This window comes from Microcaecilia unicolor, chromosome 1 (genome assembly GCF_901765095.1).
Source record: "Microcaecilia unicolor chromosome 1, aMicUni1.1, whole genome shotgun sequence".
Lineage (NCBI taxonomy): Eukaryota > Metazoa > Chordata > Amphibia > Gymnophiona > Siphonopidae > Microcaecilia > Microcaecilia unicolor.
The window spans coordinates 694,823,498-694,844,172 of NC_044031.1; the positions used below are offsets into that span (position 1 = coordinate 694,823,498).

The following is a 20,675-nucleotide window of genomic DNA, read 5'->3' on the forward strand; positions in this document are numbered from 1 at the left end:
TATCAAGTGTGAGGTTTCGGTCGATGGTCACTCCAAGAATTTTTAGGTTTTGTGCGACGGGAAAAGAACAGTATGGTGTGGTTATTTTGGAGTAGTTGTTTTTATTGTGTTGTGAGGTTAGTACCAGACATTGTGTTTTCTCTGCGTTGAGTTTCAGTTTGAATGCATCCACCCAGGAGTACATGGTTTGGAGGCTTTGGTTGATCTCGTTAGTGATTTCGTTTAAATCATGTTTGAATGGGATGTAAATCGTGACATCATCAGCATATATATAGAGATTCAGGTTTTGATTGGCTAGCAGTTTGGCTAGCGGTATCATCATTAGGTTGAAGAGAGTTGGTGATAGGGGGGATCCTTTGACTACCGCAGGTCTACCCCAGTCGGAATTAAAACATCTTCAAACACATCACAATACTGTGGCAAGGTTTTTTTGTAATGCGTCTCTTTTCAATCACTCCACACTTTTGTTGAAATCTCTGTACTGGCTTCCTATTCATTGGCATACTCACTATTCAAAGTATTATGTTTAGCGTTCAAAGCACTTAATCTTTGTGTTCCATCCTATCTTTCTAATCTTATATTTGCTTACACCCCTAGAAGACAGCTTCGCTCCCTGGATACCCAACACTTGGTGCTTCCCTCACTTAAACTGCCCACTATCTACTAATCTACTAGACACTCTGCTTTTTTCTTCCTGGCACCCAGTCTTTGGAATTCAATACCCCAACCAATGTGTGCCTTGTTCCTTTTTAAACCTTTCATGGTTGCCCTAAAAACATTCTTTGAACAAGCCTTTTCTCCACCTTAGGGTTGATATTTTCTGGGATGGTTATCTGTTGTTTTGGTTCAGTTTTATGTTTTAATATTGTATTTTTAATAGCTTATTTTATTTTCATTTTTATGACTCAATGCTCTTTGTCCTTGTCTCTTTCCTGTCAAGAATGGTGTTCGTTTTCTTATTTAGTATATAGTCAGTACACAGCTTTGACCTGTCCAGGAAAGGCGGTATAGAAAGTCTGTTAATAAACTATGTGTGTGTGGGAACAGAAGACATTTCATATCATCAAAAGTTTACATTGGGAGTCAGGTGAAAGAGTAGCTTCATAGTCAGAGCAGGCTGCAGTGAACCAGACCTGAGAAGGTGGTGGTTATGGGGTTAGTGGTTTAAGTCCCACTGCAACTTTTCTTCCTTAACATTCTGTCTCTATTGTCAGCCCGCCAGGGACAGGAACATACTTCCAGTGATTTCCCTTACTGCATTCATTGGAGAACTGGTCAGTACCAGCACTTTTCTCTTACCTGGATGTGACAAGTTCCAGGCATAATTGCAGACATCCACATCCATCTTTTATTTAATTTTATTTAATCAAATTTTTATTCAGTATGATCCTACGTTCTTGGAGGATTACAAAGATCACATACATAATAATAAAAACACATAATAAAACACATCACTAAGACATGGATGTCCCTTCCCCGTCTGCAAATGGGATTGGACATCCACCTTTGGATCCCCTCCCCATACCCATTCAAAGCATGTCCAGACCAAGCTCCCTTGTCCTGTGGTCCAACAGCAGTTGTAGACTTCTATATCCTGACTTCATTAGAGGATCTGGATGTCCATCCAATATGGATATCTATATGGTTGGTTTCAGATGGGCCAAACAAGAGCTAAAATAAGTATTTGGCCCTCAGCACGCAAGCCCTTACCGCCATACAGAGTGGGTGGCAGTAAGTGTTCACATGGTTAGGTATTTATTATGGGTGTGCAGGAAAGTAAAACGAGCACATCGCTATTACAAGAAGAAATACAAATAAACCATGTGTAGCACTGTGGTAAAACTGGCCTTTGCACACAGCAAAGATACACCAAAGGGTACATTAAGGCCCCCTTTTACCTCAGCTTGATAAGAGGGCCTCCAACTTTGGAGCATAATCCTTACAATATAGAGTCGAGTTTTTTGTTGATAGCTTCACCCGAGACATAACTGAATTACACAAGAGATGGATATATATCAAAATTAAAAAAAAAAAAAGTATATATATATATACACTAGTATAAAAGGCCCGTTTCGGTAGGCAATGAAACGGGCGCTAGCAAGGTAATTTCCCCCCCCCCCCCCCCGCAGCGTCCTTCCTGTCTCCTCTGCCCCCCCTGCAGCGACCCATCTGGTCTCAGGACCCCCTCCCCACCAACCCTCCTCTGCCCCTGCAGCCACGCATGTGCAGCAGCTCTCCTCTGCTCCCCCTGCAGCCACCCATGTCCAGCGACTCTCCTCTCCCCCTGTAGCCACCCATGTCCAGCAAACCTCCTCTCCCCCTGCAGCCACCCATGTCCAGCGACCCTCCTCTCCCCTGCCCCCCTGCAGCCACCCATGTCCAACGACCCTCCTCTCCTTTCCCCTTGCCCCTCCTGTAGCCACCCATGTCCAGCGACCCACCTCTCTCCCCTGCCACCCCTGCAGCCACCCATGTCCAGTGACCCTCCTCTCCCCCTGCCCCCCCTGCAGTGTCCCTTCTGTCTCCCCTGTCCTCCCCTGCAGCCATCCATCTGGTCTCAGGACCCCCTCCCCAACTCCCTCTTCCCTGCCCCCCCCCCCCCCGCAGCCACCCATGTCCAGCGACCCTCCCCTCCCCCCTCGGCGCATTACCCAAGCCCCAACCCCCCCCTCGGGCACATCAACCCCCTCGCCACCTGCAGCCGCCAATACTAACGCTGTCTGACCGCTGCTGCGTCTCCTGTTGAGCAGCAGCGGCCGGTACAAAAAGAAAAAAGTAAAAAAAAGATTTTAAACCTGAAACACGGCTCTGTAGACAGCCATCTGGCATTGGCTGTCATCTCTGCAGACGCTCCTCCTCTCCCTTCTGACGTCGCTGCCCTCCTCCGGGGTCTTCCTGCAGGGGCAGTGACGTGGAGGGGAGAGGAGGGGAGAGGAGGAGCGGCTGCAGTGACGACAGCCAATGCCAGATGGCTGTCTACGGAGCCGCGTTTCAGGTTAAAAATCTTTTTTTTGGCTTTTTTCTTTTTGTACCGGCCACTGCTGCTCCACAGGAGAAGCCGCAGTGGCCAGACAGCGTTAGTATTGGCGGCTGCGGGTGGCGAGGGAGTTGATGTGCCCGAGAGGGGGAGGGGTAGGGGCTTTGGTGATGCGCCGGGGGGAGGGTCTTGGGTGATGCGTCGAGGGGGTAGGGGCTTGGGTGCTGCGCAGGGGCTTGGGTGTTGCGCCGAGGGGGGGGGCACTGACAGCTGTTTCCCTACTCCTCCCCTTGCCTTGGAATCAGCTGTCAGTGACATCACTGACGTCAGTGCATTCTAAACTGCCTAGCAGACCACCTCCGAGGGAGTCACGGTACCAGGCACATTAGAACGTTGGAGGTGAGAATTATTATATAGGAAATATATATATATATATATATATATATATATATATATATATATATATATATATAATCCAAAATAAAATCAACATGTTCCAAAACAAAGTTACAGCATCTTGCTTTTCAGATAAATTAACTCAAACATCCTATATAATAAAAAGCACCGCCAACGTTCTGAAGCTGACTCCGTGGCAGTGAAGCCTTGAAGCACGAACTGCTGTATCCATCTCCTGTATTGACGTCACGTACTTCCGGGTTCGTCACAAACAGCACTGACAAACCACAAGAAGGGAACGTTGCAGAGTTGCCAGGCAAAAGGAATGCGATGTCACAAGCATGAGGGTGTCGTCGTCCCTCCCGTCTTTCTTCCCTCCCTTCCAGTTCAAGGCCCCCTCCCTCCAAATTTTAAAAGTCATCTTCACTTACCACGTCGGGTTTACGGTGGCTGGCAGCAGCAGCGGTAAAAGGCGTGCAGGCTCGGCCCTTCTCTCTCTCTCAGCTCTGGTCCCGCCCTTGCGGAAACAGGAAATCAGGGCAGGACCAGAGCTGAGGGAGAGAGAAGGGCCAAGCCTGCACGCCTTTTACCACTGCTGACTGCCGCTGTAACCCCGACGTGGTAAGTGAAGATGACTTCTAAAATTCGGAGGGAGGGGTGCTGGAACTGGAAGGGAGGGAGGGATGACGACCCTGGAACTTGGAGGGAGTGACCCTGGAACTTGGAGGGAGGGGGGAACAACCCTGGAACTTGGAGGGAGGGAGGGATGACCCTGGAACTCAGAGGGAGGGAGGGAGTGACCCTGGAACACGGAGGGAGGGAGGGAGGGGACGACCCTGGAACTCAGAGGGAGGGAGGGAGGGGAAGACCGACCCTGGAACTCGGAGGGAGGGGACAACCACACTCTCATTCTCACACACTCACACTCACACACACACACACACACACACACACTCTCTCTCTCTCTCTTTCTCTCACAGACACACTCGCACCCAGCAGTCTCACTCTCTCTCTGTCACACACACACACTCACTTGCACATTCACTCTCTCTCTCTCACACACACACTCTCTCAAACGTACACACTCCGAGAAAAATCTTGCTAGCGCCCGTTTCATTTGTGTCAGAAACTGGTCTGTTTTACTAGTGATACTAGGAAAAAATGCCCGTTTCTGAGCGGAATGAAACAGGCGCTAGCAAGGGGCCCCCTCCCTCCGTCCCTCGAAGCTACTTGCCTTGTTCGCTGTGGGCCGTTTCGGCCCTCGAGTGTCAATAGCTCCGCCCTCGACGTCATGACGTTTTGACGCTTGACGCGAGGGCGGTGCAGACACTCCAGGGCACACTGGATATCTCGGGCGCCTCAACTTCCGTGGAGCCTTCAGAACGTTGGGGTTGCCTTTTATATATATGATATAATATTCTTCATGATATAATATTCTGCACAAAAACAATGAACATATATCAAAACCTTTGCAAATTAGGAGAAAAGCAATATAATAATATAATATAACAATATAATAATGATAGCTACATTCAGTGGGGAAATGAAAAACAAAAGTTAACAAATACATCAAAGCAATTATTACAAAATCAGGAAGGGGGAGGCGGAGTGAAATGATTCAGGCAAGATGGTGCTGTATGGCTGCAGTGGCTAGGCACACTTCTACCAGCTCCAGCACCACCACGGCCAGCCCATCAATAGAGGTCATCATTTCCCACGTCTCTATTAACAGCTCCCTGGCAATAGGGGGCTGGCCATGAGGGCCAGTATGAGGGTCTGGGCGTTGTGGCTACTGGGGTCCCCTTTAGTAGCGTAGCCAGGTTGAGGGCATGGGGGAGCAGAGAATGTACTGCTGATGACGCCAGCTCATATTTTAAATGCCCAGTCTCTCTCTCATGTACCCCCATCTTCGCCCAGTCTCTCTTTCTATGATACCTCCCCCCAACCTTCACCTAGTCTCTCTCTCTCATGTATCTCCTGCTCCTAGCCTTCACCCAGTCTCTTTCTCAAAGCTTGCAACCTATTCCCCTCACCTGGCTGACTTCAGATGCTGAAGAAACAGCATATTTCCTGCTTCTCTGATGTGACTCGGATCTCTGTAAGCTTAAGCCAAGCAGTTCAAGAAGTTTGGTTTGGTCTGGCTGTTTTTCTGAAGCACCACAACCACAAACCATTCAGGAGCATTAAATCCCCCACACCAGAGTGCAATATTTATGTGCCATGGTGACTTGGTGCCAGGGGTTTGTTGAGCCCTGACTTATGTCATTTTTCATAACTAGCTGCCAAGCCAAATAGCAGCACTTGGTGGGCCAGGTTCTAGCTTGTGGGCCGAGTGTTGGACAAGCCTGATACAGCTGATTGTGGTCGGTCTGTGGTCTATACATACATTCAGCACCGCTGACTACCCAGATAGTGGCACCAAATATTTGTGTTTTTAAAAATATGCATTTATAAAAACCTGCTGACCACTGTGGCTGAAGATTGACCTGTTTGTGTAGTATATATATTTTTGGACCACCCAGAACATTCCCCTTTGAATTTGTATGTCCTCTGGCAATTCTTTGAGTAAACAGCCAGATTCTAAAATTTGCACTTATGCACAGATAAAATCTACACATGTAAATACTGCTATTCCAAACAGAATTTCCAGGCAAAGTTTCTAAAATGACCTCCAAAGATTCATATTTCCAACTGTAACATGCATTACAAATCCACTGAAAACTAATCCTCTGACATGAACATTTGATGATTATTATATTACAAGAGAAAGTGGAACAGCAAAGGGAGTTAATATTGGCTTTTTTTCTCCTAGATATTTAGCCAGAGCTTTCCAAACCTGTCCTGAGAATACCACTGCCAGTTGGGTTTTCAGGATATCCACAATGAATATGCATGAGATCAAATTTGTGAATATTGAGTCTCCAGTGCATGATGATTGATTTCATGCATATTCACTGTAGATATCCTTGAAACTCAACTGACAGGGTTTCCTCAGGATAGGTTTGGGAAACTGCATTTAAAGATACAGTAGGACTGATATTTCTATACAGCAGAGAGGTTAAAGAATTTAACTGCAATATCAAACATTTAATGATGCAAATATAATGTCTGATTTTACTAAACTTCACCCCCACCCATATACACGCAGAATAGGAGAATATCAGTTCCATAGATGAAAAAACGTAATCATTCTCATGTCTAATAAATTATTGTAATCAGGAAGTATCTCAGAGTTGAGTTACCAAAGTTCTATTATAGCTTTTTCCTCTCACAATTGCAAACCATGGGGAAAAGCTCGTGGTTCCTCTCCATAAAGAGCTTTGTCTCTCAGATACTCTTCCAGGCATTCAACGACATAGTCATCCACACGGACATCAAACTTATTGACAAATAAATGATGCTGCTGAAGCATCCAGTGGAGATCTCCAGCCCCATTAATACAGACGGACCGTCGCACAATACCTGTGCATTGCGGATAAGCTGCCCCTTTACTTATATTTCCATCATTTCCAGCCCATTTCTGTAGCCTTGCAATTGCATTTGAGTCTGAAAGGTCATATTTTTCATGGTATGGAGAAGATCCAGGGACACCGGGCATTCGATTTAGTGTTGCCCACAGGTGTTCTTCCGGCATATGGGTATCCTTTGACCATTCTATTAGCTTTTGCACTTCAGGATTTTCCAATACGTACTTCACAAATTCTCTTGTTACCAAAAAATAAGCACTTCCAACAAACAATGGAGAACTGATTGGTGGAGGACCCTTTGTAATATCAGTTTTCTCTATAGATGCACTACTAGTTTTATAAGCAAACTTCCAACGAACTTCTTTACCTCCTGGCTTTTCAGACTCTAAGCTGTTCTTACCATTCAATACCTTCAGGGCTCTGACTATCTCAGCATTGGTTTTTATTGGGAAGTCAGTGCCACAAGTGTTTATCAGATATCTCCAGGGCACTGCACTTTTCAGCAGATCCTCCATGCAGTTCAGATCAGCTTGAGCCCTGAACCATGATGTGTAAACCAGTTTTTCTAACTTGGATGCTATAAATACATTTTTAAAACAAGAAACAATGGCTCGAACAGCTTTCTTGTATATCTCAGGAGACTTTTCATCCACATGGACACAGTAGATATTCTGAGGGTTGTAAATTGCCCTCAAAAGTCTTTCAAACATTTCAATTTGTTCATGGATAGCCATGGAATATGCAATGGGAAAATTCTCTTCCTCTTTGCTTAGTGGAAAAGGAATAAACTTCCGGCTTGTCTTGTAATGCTCACAGTCTTTAGTAAAGTTCAAATAGTCCATTTCGTTTACACGCAGCTCCTTATTGCTAGCATTCTTTTGGAGCAAAAGTGCCCATTGCACCGCTTGTTGATCTCCTTTTATTATTTTGGAACAGTTGGTTTGATCTCTGGAAGACAATTTCATTGAGGTGAAGAATTGGGTCTTGCAGTACCTGTTTCTCAGATTGTTTGCCTCTTGGTGCAGATCATCCAGGCCACATGGTTGAAAAATGTATTTAAGCGCTATGATGGCAATTGAAAGCAGTCCAAGAAACAAGAAATAGTGATTCCGTCTCATTAAAAGCTTTCTCCAACTCATTTTTCAAATTCATATGATTTGCAGTTTTTGTTTTATATCTGTTGTTTGTATTTTTCTCTAGTCCATATGCTGTGATAGGGAAGCTCCTTCTGGTGAGCTTCTCCTATACACACTCTGGTATTCCCTTTCAGATTTTTCTGTGTCCTCAATAAAACCTAGCCCCTCCCCTGCTCCACTTAAATGGGGTGTGCTTCTAGGGATCTTCTCTGCCTTTTAAGCACAGAGCTGGCAAGAAGTGCACAACTGAAGCCAGTTTAAATGAACGACCATAATACAAATTTATTATAAATCATGTGGTAAAGCCTAATACCAACTCACTACAGTTCAAAACATAAAAAATATTATTCATGCCTTACAGAAATGCACATGGTGCCATGAGGCACAAAGACACAATGGGCACCAGTTTCTACCTTACTCAAACAGGACTTTCTGACTCTCCTGAATCAGTGCTACAGTCCTTTATGCTCTGCTTGCAGCTCAACAGAACTCCTGAGTTCCTTCTGCCCCTTCCCCTTTCAGACAAACCCTCATCTCTTTAGTACCAACAAGGTTGCCTGTTTCTTTAGGAGAGTTAAATACAATATTCTAACAAATATTTTCACAAACAGCTTAACTAGCCCTGCTAACATTTCTCTCTTGTTTCATAGGAGAATTAGGCTATATGGTAGTCCTTTCCCTCTAACCAGCAATCTTTTAGAACAATGCCCTTCTACAGCTTTTCTTCAACCAAACACTTTATTTCTAACAAAGACCATAACAAACAACTAAGCCTGACAGAGTAAGGGTGCAAAAGTGTAGTGCTTTGGAATTGTTTTGTTAAAGGGGGAGAGATACCACATAGTCTGATCCTCTGTTATTGGGAAAGGAGAGATAAAAGGTTATTTCACAGGTGGGCAACCTTGGTTGGGTTTTCAGGATTTCCACAATATGCCTGAGATCTATTTGCATGCACTGCTGCCATTGTATGCAAATAGATCTCATGCATATTCATTGTGGAAATCCTGAAAACATGACTGGGTTGCCATCCTCGAGGACCAAGGTTGCATACCCGTGAAATAAGCTTTTATCCCCCCTTTCTCAATAACAGAGGACCAGACTATCTGGTATCCCTCCCCTTTTAATAGACAATTCCAAAGCACTACACTTTTGCATCCTTACTCTGTCAGGCACTTAAACACTTTCATAACACTGCACAAACAGGCTTAACTTAACCTAGCTATTACAGGACACTCCTCTCTTTGACTCTCTCACTGTCAGAATTTTTGCCTTGAAGGATTAATACTTCTATCCCTTTAGCCCTACCTGGGTTCTGACCTCACAGGCTGCCGTGGCTTCCTTTGGCTGTGGTTCTCCCTGTTCCTCAGGAGTACAAGCAAGTGCTAGCTGGGTTCACATGAAATGTTTCCTGACTCCTCCTTCCCCTCTTCAGGTGCCTCTGCCTCTGCTTGACTAGAAATAGCCAGACTTCAGAGGGGACAGCTCAAAGCCTAGCTCTGCTTCTGGCCAGAGGGCTTCTTCTCTTCAGCTAGAAGTATCTTTTCTTCTCCTCTTCTTTCTTTTTAAATTCCTTTCTTTCTGAGTCAGCTTCTCCGGCTTCTCTCATTACAGCCCTCCTGGCTTCAGAGCATATGGGCTTATGGCAGTGTTTCTCAACTTTTATTCTGTTGTTACACTCGTGACGGACAAGGTTCATGTATGTGACACACTGTTTCATTGTTTAACTCTTAGTATGAATTTGCCTATCCCATATCAAAAGCTGTATACAACACATCAGTTTCAGATTTCTCACTTGCCATACAACAAAAAATATATATATACTCAGCTTCTAATGTCACCTCAGTAACAGCAACACAAAATTCCTCCACTGCCAGATACTGTGAAGCAACACAAAAACCTACAAATATGCTACTCAATCTATATAGCAAATAGAATCTATGGATGGCAGACCTGCAACATTTTCTGTTGGGGCTGAAGGCAGCAGTTATTATTGGGGGTAGTGGGGAAGCAGAAATACAGTGGTGGAAATAAGTATTTGATCCCTTGCTGATTTTGTAAGTTTGCCCACTGACAAAGACATGAGCAGCCCATAATTGAAGGGTAGGTTATTGGTAACAGTGAGAGATAGCACATCACAAATTAAATCCGGAAAATCACATTGTGGAAAGTATATGAATTTATTTGCATTCTGCAGAGGGAAATAAGTATTTAATCCCTCTGGCAAACAAGACCTAATACTTGGTGGCAAAACCCTTGTTGGCAAGCACAGCGGTCAGACGTCTTCTGTAGTTGATGATGAGGTTTGCACACATGTCAGGAGGAATTTTGGTCCACTCCTCTTTGCAGATCATCTCTAAATCATTAAGAGTTCTGGGCTGTCGCTTGGCAACTCGCAGCTTCAGCTCCCTCCATAAGTTTTCAATGGGATTAAGTCTGGTGACTGGCTAGGCCACTCCATGACCCTAATGTGCTTCTTCCTGAGCCACTCCTTTGTTGCCTTGGCTGTATGTTTTGGGTCATTGTCGTGCTGGAAGACCCAGCCACGACCCATTTTTAAGGCCCTGGCGGAGGGAAGGAGGTTGTCACTCAGAATTGTACGGTACATGGCCCCATCCATTCTCCCATTGATGCGGTGAAGTAGTCCTGTGCCCTTAGCAGAGAAACACCCCCAAAACATAACATTTCCACCTCCATGCTTGACAGTGGGGACGGTGTTCTTTGGGTCATAGGCAGCATTTCTCTTCCTCCAAACACGGCGAGTTGAGTTCATGCCAAAGAGCTCAATTTTTGTCTCATCTGACCACAGCACCTTCTCCCAATCACTCTCGGCATCATCCAGGTGTTCACTGGCAAACTTCAGACGGGCCGTCACATGTGCCTTCCGGAGCAGGGGGACCTTGCGGGCACTGCAGGATTGCAATCCGTTATGTCGTAATGTGTTACCAATGGTTTTCGTGGTGACAGTGGTCCCAGCTGCCTTGAGATCATTGACAAGTTCCCCCCTTGTAGTTGTAGGCTGATTTCTAACCTTCCTCATGATCAAGGATACCCCACGAGGTGAGATTTTGCGTGGAGCCCCAGATCTTTGTCGATTGACAGTCATTTTGTACTTCTTCCATTTTCTTACTATGGCACCAACAGTTGTCTCCTTCTCGCCCAGCGTCTTACTGATGGTTTTGTAGCCCATTCCAGCCTTGTGCAGGTGTATGATCTTGTCCCTGACATCCTTAGACAGCTCCTTGCTCTTGGCCATTTTGTAGAGGTTAGAGTCTGACTGATTCACTGAGTCTGTGGACAGGTGTCTTTCATACAGGTGACCATTGCCGACAGCTGTCTGTCATGCAGGTAACGAGTTGATTTGGAGCATCTACCTGGTCTGTAGGGTCCAGATCTCTTACTGGTTGGTGGGGGATCAAATACTTATTTCCCTCTGCAGAATGCAAATAAATTCATATACTTTCCACAATGTGATTTTACGGATTTAATTTGTGATGTGCTATCTCTCACTGTTACCAATAACCTACCCTTCAATTATGGGCTGCTCATGTCTTTGTCAGTGGGCAAACTTACAAAATCAGCAAGGGATCAAATACTTATTTCCACCACTGTAGGAACCAGTTATGGGGGATTTCAAGAACCTGACTCAAGATTGCTGGTCTTCCCAGCTTTCAGGCACTAATCGATGTACAGGAAATTCAGGCTTGCTGTCTATACCACATTTTTTGTGACATACCTCCCACCTCTTGGGGAAATACCAGTGTGTCTCAAAACGCTGTCCGAGAACCACTGACTTAAGGGAAAAGTAGTCCTAACTGCTTGTGAAGGGATACAAACTTTAAGTATGCCTGAACTTGTATCTAGAATATTCCCTGGTTTTTTTTCCATTTTTGCTCCTACCTAGGCAGCTGCATCTGGGCTGCACAGCACACTACACTACATAACAATGAACACGAGAAGCCACATTGTTGTAGATACTGTAGTTACACCATCAGGGTTGGGAAAATAGCACCCTTTTGCCAAATTCCAAGTTGTTAATAATTTCTCCAAGGATATCTTCCTTCACATAGCATAATTCTCCTTGTAACCCTGGTTGGAATCACAGGGTAATAAAGGCAGACCACAGAACATAAGCTTTCTCTTATAAAGTTCCAACCTAAAATATTTAATCACTAGTAGAAAAGGCCCGTTTCTGAGACCAATGAAACGGACGCTAGCAAGGTTTTCATTGGAGTGTATATGTTTGAGAGAGTGTGTGTGAGAGTGAGTGAGTGTGTGTGAGAGAGAGAGACAGAGTGAATGTATGTGTGTGTGTGTGTGACATAGAGTGAGGCTGTCTGTTTGAGATTGTGTGTGTGAGAATGAGAGTATGTGCATGAGAAAGAATGAGAGTGTGCGGCAGGGCCCCCCCCTACCTCCCTCCCTCCGTCTCCTGCCCTCCTTCCCCCTCCACCCTGTCTCACCTCCCCCTGTCCTTCCCCTCCACCTCCCCTTTTTCCTCCCCTCCCCCCTCTGTGCTTCAGGGTCATGGCCCCCCTCCCACTGCCACGTTCAAGCTCCCTCCCACGTTGAGGCTGCCTGCGTGCCTGCCTGCCTCCCTCCCATGTTCATGCTGGCTCGCTCCCTCCCTCCCTCCTTCGTTCATGCTACTTTCCTCCGTCGCTTCCTGCTCCGCTCTTGATGTCATGGCATTTTGACGCAAGGGCGTGGCGAAAATGACCCCTTCTGTTGCTGATGCTGCTCCCTTCTTGGTTCAGCGATCCCTTCACTATTAGTGTTCCACCCTCGACATCATCACGGTTTGATGCTAGGGTGGGGCAAAGCGACATGGTGAGTTGGATGGCTTCACCACTTCGAACTGATGAACCGTTCACTGAAGCCGGAAGCTTCAGAACATTGAGGGTGCGTTTTATTATAGTAGATCATTGCCTCCACAAAGCAGCAATTGTAACACAACATAGTAAATGACGGCACATAAAGACCTGAACGGTCCATCCAGTCTGCCCAACAAGTAAAGAACAATTTGAAGCTCTTAGTTCCATGGTATGATGATTTGTCACTTTTACTGTTCTTTGACCTGACTTGATCTGGAGAAAGATAGACTCTCTTAGCTTTGTCCTGGACCATACAAAGATGACCTTATAAATCATTGTCTTGGCTTTGGTTGGCTGCATGGCCCAGTTCAGAACTGTTACTTGTTTTGTTTCTGCATCTAGAAGGAAAATGGAGCTGTCAGGTAATATAATCCTAAACTGTACTAAAATGTGGATTTCAATGCCATAAATTATTTCATGTTAACTCCTTGCACACTAGTGATTTGCACCTAGGATTTACTTTAGCAATGTTAGACTAAAAGGAAGTAAGTACTGTGGCTTTTCTGTGCTGCTCCCTTTTCACTCCTTCTGTGAAAACTTCTACCAAATTGCAAATATTCAGAAACAAAAAGCAATAGCATCTAGCCTGCCATGATTCTGTCCTCAGGTTGTGTCCAAACACCTGGGATACAGAATTTTGCCTTTTCTTACTCTTCTATATGTTACATCTTTGCTTTACCCTTCGCTATCAATTATAATGTTCTATTACGTATTGTGTTGACATTGTAAATAGTATACCATGCCATACTTTGTATTATTTTTGAATATTTTTATTGCTGTAATTGTCTATTGCTCATGCTTACTGTACACCGCCTTGAGTGAATTCCTTCCAAAAGGCGGTAAATAAATCCTAATAAATAAATAAATAAATAAATATTCTGTTTTTCCAGAAAACCTCCCAATAACCAAAAACATTATGCAATGACTAAACCTAGAACGCAGCACGATAATGAGAAATAGGAAAAGTACAGGATTTAATCTCTAATTGACATCTTTCCCAAAGTCCTGGCAGAAGAAAGAAAAAAGGAAAAGATATGTCTGACAATATCTTAGATGTGCTTATCTCCAACAAGAATAGGAAGCTGCACACCATGGTCTTTCGGAAAACAACAGATAGAAACACATTTTTGGATTACAGAAGTTGTCATGCAAAGAAGCTGAAAGACAGTTTACCTTTTTCCCAATTTATACACTATAGACGGATATGCTCAGAAGATACAGAATATCGAGAGAAAGCTAAGGAATTAGGTATTAGACTGATGAATAAGGGGGTACCCTGAAGAGATAATCCACAAGGCATACAGACGGGCCAAATACAATAATCGGAACTATCTTTTCATGCAGAGACACAAAGAGAAGACAACTGACAATGAACCAATTACGTGTGTGTTACGTCACAGTAACATGTCCAGAAAGGTTGCCAAAATAATCAGAAGAAATTGGCACGTAATACAAACACTACCTGGGTTAGATAAAACAGAGCTGAGGTTGTCTTTTAGTAGGGGACGGAACTTGAAAGAGATTGTATCACCCACAGTTTTGAGACAACCATTGACAGAACATGTGAGCGAGAAAGGTCACACCAAGTGTGGTAACTGTAATATGTGCATGATGATGCTGGAAACAAAAGAATTAATAGATCCACAATCCAACAGGATATATAATTTACACCACAGCACATCTTGCACTTCGGAATAGGTAGTTTATTGCATTATTTGTTTATGCAACAAACTATATATAGGTCAGACGTCCAGAAGACTGTCCACGAGATTAGTGGAACACAAAAGCAATGTTAATACTAACAAAATGACAGCTCTGTTAGCAGCGTACTGCATTCAAGAAGGACATGCATTTGAAACTTTAAAGTGCTTAGTACTCCAACATCTTAGATGGAACGTAGGTGGAGGTGACAAGAAACTCCGCTTATTACAACAAGAGCAACGGTGGATTCATCGGTTGAATACTTTACATCCATTAACACCAAAATTGAATGGAATCAATTCTTTTGAAGCAACTTACCTGCAATTCTTTTCAATCAATTCTTTTGAATCAATTCTCCTGCATGATTAACATCAATTAAGACTGACCACGTCAATCTACACGTGGGTCAGGATGTCATCTCCCCATTGGCGAACCACATTTTGAATGACGTTTAGCGTTTGACATCAGGCTTTTTAAAGGGAAGCCATGTTGCTTGCAGTTGAGAGATAGTAAGAACTGCAGCATTCAGTTTAAGGAAATTGTGAGTTTCACATGGAGGTCCCTGCATTCTGAATGAGTGATGCGACTACATTAGCGTTATGTATTTTTCAGGAACCACAGCATTGGTTATAGGCGGTCGATACCACGGACCCTGAGTCAGTCATCAAAACTCGGGCCGAAGTCGGGCCGTGGAGGGTGTGAGACACGACTACAAAGCTGTTGAGATAAGTGCAACTTAGAACCGTTAAGAGGAAAATGGGAAGCTCAGGTCAGGATGTTCAGAATTATACAAAAGACCCTGCTGAACATGGAATCTTCAATCCGTTCAGAACTCTGGTGCGCGTCTTATTTTCCGCCAGAGCTGATATGCTCATATCACCCCTCTCCTCAAGTCACTTCACTGGCTTCCGATCAGGTACCGCATACAGTTCAAGCTTCTCCTACTGACCTACAAATGCACTCAATCTGCATCCCCTCATTACCTCTCTACCCTCATCTCCCCTTACGCTCCTACCTGAAACCTCCATTCACTGGACAAATCCATCTTTTCAATACCCTTCTCCACCACCGCTAACTTCAGGCTCCACCCTTTCTGCCTCGCCTCACCCCATGCTTGGAATAGACTTCCTGAACCCATACGCCAAGCCCCCTCCCTGCCCATCTTCAAATCCTTGCTCAAAGCCCACTTCTTCAATGTCGCTTTTGGTACCTAACCATTATACCTCTATTCAGGAAATCTTGACTGCCCCAATTTGATTGTCTGTACATTTTGTCCTTTAGATTGTAAGCTCCTTTGAGCAGGGACTGTGTTAAACTGTGTTAAACTGTACAGCGCTGCGTAACCCTAGTAGCGCTTTAGAAATGTTAAATAATAAAATATGCTCAGAAGCATACAAGTGTACATAATGTACACCCAGATCATCCGTTATAAAAGCTCACAAGCACAGGAAAACAACAGCTCCACTCCAGACTTTATACATGTAAATGCCAGAATCTATATGGGTAGACAACAGTTTTGCAATGTACATATGTATCTGTTGGCACTTACATGAATGTATGTCATATTTTAACAAGTGCAGGTGACAACCAAAAGGACATTGATGCCACTGGTGTTACATGAAAAGATGGCTTTATTAAATTCCAGATGTTGAATATAAATTATAATGACTAATAAACCTGTTAATAAAAGGTCACTACAATTTATATTCATCACCTGGAATTTAAAAAAAAACATTTATTTTGGCACACCAGTGGTGTTAGTGTCTTCTTGGTTGTTACTGCTGCTTTTGTTCTATCTGTGGAGACAGTTTGTCCTCTTCTTACATAGTAACATAGTAAATGATGGCAGATAAAGACCTATACGGTCCATCCAGTCTGCCCAGCAAGATAAACTCATTTACATGGTATGTGATACTTTATATGTATACCTGAGTTTGATTTGCCGTTGCCTTTCTCAGGGCACAGACCATAGAAGTCTGCCCAGCACGGTTCTTGTACTAAAGGTTCTGAAGCTAATGTCAAACCCCTTAAAATTTACACTCCAGCCCATCCCTATCTATTCAGTCACAATCAGGGCATAGACCGTAAAAGTCTGCCCAGCTCCCATTTTGTTTCCCAATTATTTATTTATTTGTTACATTTGTATCCCACATTTTTACACCTATTTGCAGGCTCAATGTGGCTTACATAGTACCGGAGAGGCCTTTGCAGGCTCCAGTGTGAACAAATACAGGGTGGTGATGTGGTAAGATCAAGTTCATGTGGCACAGCCACTTTAGGGAATCGGAGAACAGAAGAGTTGTGTTATGTCCATTACGTGCTTTAGTTTGGTTGTGTTGCAGAGATTAGGCATTTAAGTTGGATCGGTAGGGTATGCCTTTTTAAACAGGTTGGATTTTAGTGATTTTCGGAATTTTTGGTGGTCATACGTCATTTTCAAGGCTTTTGGTAATGCGTTCCACAGTTGTGTGCTTATGTAGGAAAAACTTGATGCGTAAGTTGTTTTGTATTTTAAGTCCTTTGCAGCTCGGATAGTGCAGATTTAGATAAGATCGTGTTGATTCAGATGTATTTCTAATTGGTAGGTCAATCAAGTCTGTCATGTAACTCGGTGCTTCTCCATAGATGATTTTTACCAGCATCGCCACCCAATCTCCACTAAGATTCCACGGAACCATTCCTTCTAAACAGGATTCCTTAGTGTTTTTCCCACGCATGTTTGAATTCCATTATCGTTTTCATCTCCTTCACCTCCCACGGGAGGGCATTCCACATATCCACCACCCTCTCCGTGAAAAAATACTTCCTGACATTAGTCCTGAGTCTGCCCCCTTTCAACCTCAATTCATGTCCTCTAGTTCTACTGCCCTCTCGTCTCCGAAAAAGGTTTATTTGCGGATTAATACCTTTCAAATATTTGAACATCTGTATCATGTCACCCCTGTTTCTCCTTTCCTCTAAGGTATACATGTTCAGGTCAGCAAGTCTCTCCTCATACAGTTTGCAACGCAAATCCCATACCATTTTGTAGCTTTTCTTTGCACTGCTTCCAGTCTTTTTACATCTTTAGCAAGATACGGCCTCCAAAACTGAACACAGTACTCCAAGTGGGGCCTCACCAACGACTTGTAGGGGGGCATCAACACCTCCCTTTCTTCTGCTGGTTATGCCCCTCTCTACGGAGCCTAGCATCCTTCTGGCCACAGCCGTCGCCTTGTCGCATTGTTTCTTCAGCTTTAGATCCTCAGACACCAACACCCCAAGGTCTCTCTCCTGAGTCAAGCTTACTAATCTCTCCCCTCCTATTCAGTGTCTCTCTTTTGGGTTTCTGCACCCCAAGTGCATCACTCTACACTTCTTGGCATTACATTTTAACTTGACAGTTATATAGAAACCTATCAATTTGTCATATATGTAAATGAATCATGTTACTCTTTGAGATAAAACAATATGTGATAGTGCTCAGAGATTAGTGCCTGTATTTCAGCTATATAGCAGCTTGTACCAGTGCACTATTACCCGTCCATCATTGCGCTGCAGGTCCCTACCTCCTTTCCTGCCTATGCACAGTTAAAATGCAGCGATTTAACAAACTGTACTAGATCATTTTAAATCGGATAACTTATCTTGTCGTGATGTTTGTTGGTCTTCTCACAGTGACGGGTGTGCTACTAGATAACCGCTCTGAGCTGATGCTCTTGGTCTCTTTTTTTCTATTTTTCTTATGCTTGAGTGCTGTTTCCTTAGCCCCAAATTATTACTCTCAGATTATCGTTCTCAACATGCCTGCATGTGAAAGATGCTATTATTATAATTGTCTAATACATTTATCATAGCATCTTTCACAATCCATTTATTTTTATCTATAATTGTTGCTTGTCCCTCCCATCGGTACTTGCTTTTACATTTTGTTTTCACCTTTTTAATACTGCTCCTATTACATCGTAGTCCTAACCCAACACTGCCCCTAGTGTATTAAAAGAGTTACTAAACCTATTTCCTAAAGACTAGGGCGTTTTTCCAATAATGACGTCAGTACACGTAACCCAAATGGAGTATTTCAAGAACCTACAACCACTTGCACAAGTTTTTATGCTTTTTGCGTGATTTTGCTCACATTAGTATAAAGAAGCGTGGATACACTCTTCTTTGAAGGATTCTTCAATTCAACTTTTTCCAGGTATGCAATTGGTTTTTCTTACGCTGTTCGGTTTAGAAACTACTTAGACTGTTAACTAGTAGCTGTTACTTTCCCGCCACTTTTACTGTGCCTTCCGCTATTCATTTTAAAAGTTTATATTTTGTCAAGTCTTCGAGGATTTGATGATAATATTAATCTGGTTCTATAGACCTTGATTTGTAGTTCTTTATAGTAGTTTTAGTACTTTCCTAAGGTTGTTCGCATTAGAACTGACTCAAATTGGTGTCATTGAACTGCTGATGTTTTCCCCTTACTTTCCCGCCACTCTCACCTCATATCTGACATTATTGATCTATTATCTTCAATTTATACTTTTCCATATTGTTTTTTTCTCACCTGACGTTCACTGGACCAATTTTGTCTATACTACTGAGCAGGTTTCATTAATCTCCACTCACATAGTTTTTGCATCTATTTTTATTTTCTGGACCAGGTTTTGTTTGTTAAACTTTACATTTGGAGAAGACTTTCTCTTGGAGAACCAATAGTACGTTGACATACAGGAACTCTTTCTAGGATGAACTTTATAGTGCATTTTTACTAATATTTGCATATGCTTGTTTGCTATGCACAGCATTCAAAAGATTTGTAGACGGTCTGTCTACAAACTGGAATAAAGTTTTTGTTATATTTAACACAAAAAGCATCAAAGTGTTACGTTCACTTCCATTTAAGACACAGGCATTTAGTTCAATATGCATAAAATTTCCATGGTTGTATTTGATTTCAAATTTTCCTGTTTTTAATGAGAGGTTTTCTATTTTCCAATATTTGATTATATGATTGAGATGTAGGAACTCTTGTTTGCCCTTCTACATCATATTCATATACATAAGCCTTTTATGATTGTTCCTTGAAAAATTTTTTGAACTGTTTTTGAACTTGTTAATGTGTGTTTTTAATGGATGTTTTTATGAATAAGTTAAGAGTATTGCTGTTTACTTTAGAATGTCATATTTATGGTCATTTCCATGTGTTTTTTATCAATAATTTTTATTCATATCTTTTATTTCATTAGTTTGCGTCTTTTGTTATTAATTTTTTATATATATTTTTTATATATATTCTTTTTTATTACTATTGATGTTCAGTTATGTTGATCTACTGTATATTATTCATGTTAAGTCATGTTGACTTATTGTATACCATTGTAGGGACTCCTGAGGCAAGCCCGAGTGGCCGAAACACGATTCGTGTCGAGTCCAGGTTTTAATAATAAACTCTTGCTGTGCACTTTTTCTGAGTCCAGTAGAAGTTTGTTGAGCATCATCTACTTTGTCACCTTCACTATGCTCTTCTCTTAAATGTAGGGTTTAAGCAGCTGCTCCATCTGTTAGCCCCAATTTACAAAAAGTGCCCAGCAGAAGAACATTTAGGAGACAAGTGATCCCCCACTCTGTTCACTAGGTGGGCACTGGTGGCATGCAAGGCACTGGGTGGACAACAGTGGCAGTAGGCAGGGCACTGTTGGCACTGACAAAGATCCATAATGGTCTGCCATGAATAGGCATTTTTCTTGCATATGCTAGGAGTGTGTATTCACGAATAGTGCATACTCTCCTCCCAGCCAGAGTGCACACTCCACCAATAATAGTGTGCAATCGGCATGATATCACCCTAAAACGAAAATCAGGACTAATGACATGATATCAAACTGAACAATGTGCCAAATGACACAAGAAGTGACTGTGTATTATTATTATAGCTGAGCCTTGGTTCAAAGCCTGGCTTTGGTTTAGGATCTAAAAATGATAAGAAAAAGTACAGGCCTTTAACTGTAATTTGAACTCTGAAGTTCCAGTAAGCTCCTGAGCTATTGGGACATAACATGCAGCAAAATAAGGAAGGGCTAGGCTGCAAAAACCTCATGAACAGGATGGTGCGGTCTACCAACAGGGCAGGGTCAGTTACACCCAAGAAGATATG

At 43.1% G+C, this 20,675-nt stretch overlaps 1 protein-coding gene across 1 annotated transcript; it reads right to left on the reverse strand.

Moving 5' to 3' along the window:
* Positions 1-4,730: 4,730 nt before the first annotated feature.
* LOC115458592 (beta-1,3-galactosyl-O-glycosyl-glycoprotein beta-1,6-N-acetylglucosaminyltransferase 3-like) lies at positions 4,731-8,077 on the reverse strand. Its single transcript, XM_030188465.1, has one exon. It carries the CDS (start codon positions 7,977-7,979, stop codon positions 6,642-6,644), a length of 1,338 nt encoding a protein of 445 aa, XP_030044325.1. The 5' UTR covers positions 7,980-8,077; the 3' UTR covers positions 4,731-6,641.
* Between the last annotated feature and the right edge of the window lie 12,598 nt (positions 8,078-20,675).